Source organism: Oryx dammah, unplaced genomic scaffold, assembly GCF_014754425.2.
Source record: "Oryx dammah isolate SB20612 unplaced genomic scaffold, SCBI_Odam_1.1 HiC_scaffold_20, whole genome shotgun sequence".
Lineage (NCBI taxonomy): Eukaryota > Metazoa > Chordata > Mammalia > Artiodactyla > Bovidae > Oryx > Oryx dammah.
The window spans coordinates 34,420,515-34,427,619 of NW_024070204.1; the positions used below are offsets into that span (position 1 = coordinate 34,420,515).

Below are 7,105 nucleotides of genomic sequence, written 5' to 3' on the forward strand. Positions count from 1 at the left end.
CTCTTGAAAGAGTCCTGAATATTCACTGAAAGGACTGATGCTGAAGCTCCAGTACTTTGGCCACTTGATTCAAAGAGCTGACTCACTGGAAAAGACCCTGATGCTGGTAAAGACTGAAAGCAGGAGAAGGGGATGATAGAGGATGAGATGGTTGGACAGCATCACCAACTCAATGGACACGAGTTTAAGCAAGCTCCAGAAGATGGTGAAGGACAGGGAAGCCTGGTGTGCTGCAGTCCATGGGGTGGCAGAGTCGGACATGACTGGGCAACTGAACAGCAACAATTTTTGGCTGCACTAGGTCTTCAATGGCACCCCACTCCAGTGCTCTTGCCTGGAAAATTCCATGGGCAGAGGAGCCTGGTAGGCTGCAGTCCATGGGGTCGCAAAGAGTCGGACACGACTGGGCGACTTCACTTTCATGCACTGGAGAAGGAAATGGCAACCCACTCCAGTGTTCTTGCCTGGAGAATCCCAGGGATGGGGGAGCCTGGTGGGCTGCCATCTCTGGGGTCGCACAGAGTCAGACACGAATGAAGCAACTTAGCAGCAGCAGCAGGTCTTCATTGCTGCATGTGGGCTTTCTGTATTTGCAGCAAACAAGGGCTACTCTTTCCTGCTGTGCATAGGCTTCTCACTGCATGGGTTCTCTTGTTGCTGAGCATGGGCTCTTGGCTCATGTGCTTCAGTTACTCAGTGCAATGTGGGATCTTCCTGGAGCAGGCACTGAACTGGTATTCCCTGCATTGGCAGGTGGTTTCTTAACCACTGGACTATCAGGGAAGTCCCCTTCATTAATCTTAAAAAGAGTTAGTCTTCCATAGCTAAGTTCTAAAATAAATGTTTAATTTCTAACATAATACAGTAGATATGTTCATCCAAAAGGAAGAATAAAAACAACAGTATTTTAATATGTGAAGCAGAACAACAAAACAATAAAAATAGATTACATTAGCTCTTACAAATTTTTGGATTTAAAAAAGTCTTATCACTTGGCTTCAACCTCCTTATGAGGAAACTTTCCTTATGAGCAAAATAAAACTTCCAAGAGTTTAAATGATTTATCAGAAGACTCAAAAATATCCTGAAAAAAATTACTAAGGAAATTTAAATGAAAAACCTGATAAAAAATGGATGGAAAGCATATTCCTTTCAAGACATTTAGATTCAGTGTTCTATTTCTTTACTTCCTTGATACAACTGTATCCCTATCATATTTTCCCCCTCATGAAGAAGAGGAAAAAAGATGGAGAAGGGAAGTAGGGAAGTATCCTGAGGAAGAGAATGAGGAATCTGTAAGCCCTTGAGATGAAGTCAACTATGAAACATAAAAGATGAGAGCAGAGAGGTTTTCAACAAACAAGTCACTAGTAAGTCAGGTATATTATACTAAAGAAATGCTGAATGTAGATTTCATGCATTTCAGGACTAATATCTCATACCTTGTACAGTTAAAAAACATTTCTCTTTTAAAAAAAATTTTTGTATTTGTTTAGCTGCACTGGGCCTTAGTTGTGGCACATGGGACCTTCTTTGCCACATGCAGAATCTCTAGTTGCAGCCAGCATGTGGGATCTAGTTTCCTGACCAGGGATGGAACCCATCCCTGCATTGGGAGCTTGGAATCTTAACCACTGGTCCACCAGGGAAGTCCCCAAAACAGCTTTTTCTCTTCCTTAACCATTTTGCCACACTAAAATGATCTATCTAGAAACATGTGTCACAATCAGGACTTTCGGTGATTCTTCACTGCCTACAATGAATGCACTGTTTCATATATTCTACTTATCATTCATTGCCTATAGATGTTTAATAGTCACTATAAAGAAATAATGTGTTGAATGAAAACCAAATATAAAGTATATAAACAAAGTTGATAAACGTGATAGAACAATGCTACTCCAAGTTTGATTCACTTACCACCAGTATCATTATCACATTGAAGGTGGAATATCTGTTTTAAACAGGTTATCGAAGCGACTCTTACGAATGTTAAGGTTTTACACTCTCCCAGATGATTAAAAAGGAGAAGAGGATCTTAATTTCTCTCAGTACTCTTACCCTCCAAATGATATTGAAAACATTTGCTATGTGGCTAGAATTCTTAAAGGTGTTATGTAAGGTGTTAAATGAATGATTCAGATTTCTGTATTCTTAAAGACCATTTAGCCACCTTAGCTTACATTCCTTATGGAAGATGTAGCTTCATTATTTTGAGTTCTGTAAACTTAACATACATATTAATGTTCTTGTGGGTAAATGTGCTTGTAGCAGAACTGGAATCATGGCTAAATATAGCATTTAAGCAAGACTTTCATCTTAAGTAAACATGATAGTATTTTAAATTTACAGAATTAACAATGTGTAGCATACATTCATTTTACATATTTGAAAAAATCTAAACTTAAGGAACTGAAAAGCTGAAAAATATGAGAGGTTGTGGTGCCTAATAATAAGGCACCATTTTGACATCCTATTAAATATTATAAATAAGGAGATTATAGGAGAAAGGGAGCTAAATTCTAAGAGAATAACTGTGGAGAGGGCAACCCATGATCTTGGGAAAAACATAAAAGTGGAAGGAAAAATATTTTCAAAATGTATTTTGAAAACCGTCAAACATACATTAGTGACAACAGGTAGAAGGTCGTTACTCTTGTAACAAAGGTAAGAGGAAAGGAGTCCATGTTCTTGTTTTTCTGTGAGTCCTGGTCACTCGCCAGACTTTTTTCTTTTGTTGCCATGACTTTGGGCACTTGGTTTTGCCAACCTAATTCTGTTGGAAGATTAGAAACTATATTATGAACAGTTTTGCTTCATATATGGTGTGTCTCGGGTGAAACTCAGGTGTTGTGGTTACTGATGGGCAAGGGAGGAAGAGGCATCAGATGGGAAGCTCCATCCATGAACTGGTTATATCTTCTAACACAGTGGTTCTCAACCTGACATGTACTAGAACACCATAAAGGGCCTTAAAACAGTGCTGGGCTGGAGAATCGGAATTTCTAACAAATGCCCAGATGATGCTGATGTGCTGGTATGGTGCACACACTTTGAGAAACACCAGTTTAAAGGAATCAGTAGTCCCAGGACAAAAAAGAGCTAGGTGGATGATGAGGGAAAACAGCATCTCCCTGTAGGGGAGACAGGACATAGACCATTAAATACAAGTTTATCACTTGCTCAGAAAAAACAATCAGGTGTGTACTACAAGGATTGTAACTGACAAAATCAGTAGCTAGAAGAAATTTTTTTCCAAAGATGAACCCAAAAAATTTAAAAACTTTTTAAAAGAGACAGTGTTTATTTGCCTATTTAAGAACTGTTGTAGAATCTACTATCACGGGACTGGACCTACTCAGCTAGCCTATTTAAGTTTCGATACTTGAACTAACTTGACAATGAGCATATAAATTCACAACAAGAGTTTTTTACTTGTTTATCCTTGTGTTAAAATCATAAATAATCTTATGTTTTTAATTTGATTATTAAAAAGCAAAATAGTATCATGTAGTAAAAAAGAATTCATCTGCAAATGTACTCTCTGCTGATACCAGCCACTTATTAAAAACACATTTCTACTAAAATTGTTCTTAAATTCTTAGATTTAGACCATGTGATAGCTGGACCCAGCTGAGTTTTTATTTTACAGGTTAAAAAAGCAGGGATGAAAATACATTACAATAATTAATGAAGCCGTTCTAGTTTAGCCTGAAGAGATTTAAAGTTTCCAGTGATGGCTTGTACTGCTGCTGAGGAGCTCATAGACTGGAGCTCGACCAGATAACCACAAACAGCATCCAGGCAGAGATTCGTGAATCTTCTCCTGTAAAGAAAAAGACACCCATTCAGCCATCTACAGATTCAGAAACATTTCCTCCTATAGGACTTCCCTTCAACTTCTGCTAATGTTCCTTAGTAAAGGCCCACAGAAGAGGAAGGATCATGTGATTAAGTAAATGGCAAATAAACGAAAACAGAGAAAGACATGCAGAGGGTAGGTGGATTACCACTACCACCATTTTCCTCTCGAAGATTGCTACAGTGAGAAGGAAGGCAGTAAGGAAGGACTCCTTAAATTAATATTGAATATTTACATTCATTTGGTCTCCTCAAACAAATTTATCTTGAAATGGCCAATAATGTCACAAAAGACATAATGGAACTTCTTAAGTTGCTCATTCAAAATGGAAGGAGTTTAGCAGTAATTCATTATTTTTATCCTTTCATTTACAGGGAGAAATCACGACAAGGGCTGGGAAATGGAAAAACTCTCACCTTTTATATGTGCTAACTGATATCAAATAGTTTCTGCAAACATACACGAATTTAAATCTCCCATACCTAGATATCTATTCAATGCATTTAAAAACCTTTGGTATATAACACAGTATCTAATTCATAGTTACCTCTCACAATTTAAAACTTGGCTAGGATTTTCAACATATCTTGTCAATAGTACATGTATACAATCCAAAAGGTGTAGTGGCTTCTTCATTCTGTTCCAGAATGGATCCTATAAAGAAAAAACATCATCAGTTTTAAGGTGAATTGGGTCAACTCATTTTTCCCTCACTTATGTTAGTTAAAATACTCATCAGAGTTCAGTGCACTGAAAACTGCACCGTGATGTCATTTAGGAAGAATATTTGATGTATCATTGCACTTTGCAGAGCATATTAATTTGCTGTTTAGGAACCTGAGATAACAGGAAAAAAAAGAATCCATTTCTTCCTACTGACTGTGACATGATTCTTACCTGGAACCTATGCAGATTTAATTTGATAATGTGAATAAGAGACTAAACCAAAAAAAAAGAAAGGCTAAACCAGTGGCCAGAGAATCTTGATTCCAGTTCTGACTCCACCATTACTAGCCATGTGACTTGAATAGGTTACTTAACATCTCTGCTCTTGTCAGATGTAGATGGGATATTATTAGTTGTTCATTTCCGTCAAAGGCTCAGTGTGAGTTTTAATGAGATAAATAAGTGCCTTGGAAAGCACTGTATGAATGTTCTCATGAAGCTACTATAATCATGACTAGTATTAAACACAAGCCAGTTCAACAGGTTTCGTTTAGTTCTTTCATCTTAGGATAAAAATTATAAAACATAAGTCCAATAAGGTTAAATATGGTGAGAAAGATCTTTTTTAAAAAAACTGAGGTATAACTGACATATAACATTGTATTAGTTTCAGGTGTACAATATAGTGATTTGCTGTTTGCATTCAAAATGATACAAAATGATCACCATAATAAGCCTAGTTATCCATAAGCACTGATATTTTAGATGAGGTTAGGATTGAGAATAAATATTTTGTTTTTACAGTGAATGATATTTTGTTCCTTTATTTACTTTTCTTTTTTGGCTGTGCTGCGTTTTCATTGTGTACTCAGGCTCTCTAGCTGTGGTGTGCAGGCTTATCTGCCCTGTGGCATGTGGGATCTCAGTTCCCTGGCCAGGAATCAAACCTACATGCCCTTTGTTGGGAGGTGGATTCTTAATCTCTGGACCACCAGGAAAGGTTCTAATCCTTTAAAGTAAGTAATTCTTAATGTATTTAGCCTATTCTGCTAAAAGTAAAGCATATGTAATTATGCTTTATTGATACTGGAAAATATTTTATTTTTATCATTGTATATAACAAAGCAACTCTCATTACTGGTATCAAAAGTTAGAAGCATGATAATTTCTGATACTCAACGAATGAAGCAAATTTCTGATGCAACTCTATTATATGATACTTATAAGCACACAACCAAAAAAATCCTCTCCTGTATCTAGAAAATTAAATTGATTTAACTCAATTATTTTATTTATTATTTTCCTTACCCGTGACTTGAACAAGTGATCATATACTTCCAGTAGTCTAGGTAATGGCACTCCAATTTCATTCATTGTCTGTATCACAAAACCCACATCCCAGTTCAAAGTACAAACTTGCTGCTCTAAGAACTGCACAATAAAATCTGGGGAGAGAAAAAGATCAGTTGGGATTGTTAACTCTACTTTTGCCCCAGTGTTACCAAGATATAATTGACATATAGCACTGTGTAAGTTTAAGGTGTAAATGTGATGATCTAAAACATATTGCAAAATGTCTTCCACGATAAAATTAGTTAACATATCCTTCATCTCATATAGTCACTAGTTTTTGTTGTTCTAGATTTGTTAACCCTTGATACTAAAAAGTAGGTCTTATTTGTAACTGAGCAGCTTCTAGAGGGAAATTTTTTAAAAAACAATTTTCAAAACAGATAATTCTTTGAATATAAAATAAGGCATACACCAAAACAGGCAAACCTATAGAGACAGAAAGGAGATTAGCGGTTGGTTAAGGCTGAGGGTGGATATTTCTTTTTGATGAAAATGGTCTAAATTTAACTGTGACGGTTGCACAACTCTGCAAATATGCTAAAACCATTCACTTACACATTTCAAAGCTATTAGGGAAAAAACTATTAGAGTGAATGTGGAAAACAGCAAAAGGTACAAGTGGAGAATAGAGACCACTGACAACCACACTTTTAGAGAGGGCCTGCTGATACTTTTTTTTTCTTTTAATTTATTCAATTATTCATTTATTTATTTCTTGGCTGTGCGGAGTCTCAGTTGCGGCATGCAGGAACTCTGACCTTTGCTGTGGCATGAGAGATTTGTAGTTGCGTCATAAGGAATCTTTAGTTGTGGCACGTGGGATCTAGCTCCCCAATTAGAATCAAACCCAGGCCCCCTGCTCGGGGAGCATGGAATCTTAAACACCAGACCTCCGGGGAAGTCTCATGATAAGAGTTCCTTAATATCTTGAAACACTGGATTTTAACAGCTTTTCAGAAAAAGAAGGGCTGCTGTTATCTTGATTTTAGAAATATTAAATATAGTATTCATAAGATTCTTTATTTTGGTGACTCTAATTGTGGTCCCACTCTCACTTTTTACTACCTGTTACATCATAAATAAGCTCTTAACAGAAGCAATCAGATTCATATTTATGGTATCTAAAATCTGAGACTGACCAATGTGAATAGCCATGGGCAAGAAGAATCACTGAAGACTGAACCTGCATCTCCCCTACAAGTTATCACACAGAGATTCTAGAGA

At 36.7% G+C, this 7,105-nt stretch overlaps 1 protein-coding gene across 3 annotated transcripts in view; it reads right to left on the reverse strand.

Annotated features, from left to right (window-relative positions):
* Positions 1-825: 825 nt before the first annotated feature.
* The window catches only part of NUP155 (nucleoporin 155), a 52,903-nt gene continuing 46,623 nt past the window's right edge, over positions 826-7,105 (reverse strand). Inside the window, exons 33-36 of one of the 3 annotated variants that reach the window (XR_005724770.1) lie at positions 5,837-5,973; positions 4,410-4,516; positions 2,626-3,826; positions 826-1,318 (exon numbers count right to left, since the gene is read on the reverse strand). Coding sequence is in view for 1 of the 3 variants with exons in the window: in XM_040262353.1 (XP_040118287.1) it covers positions 3,688-3,826; positions 4,410-4,516; positions 5,837-5,973 (383 nt within the window). In the remaining 2 variants the exon portion in view is untranslated. Of the gene's footprint in view, positions 3,827-4,409; positions 4,517-5,836; positions 5,974-7,105 lie in introns of all 3 variants that reach the window. The other 2 variants (XM_040262353.1, XR_005724771.1) reach the window with 2 other exon arrangements.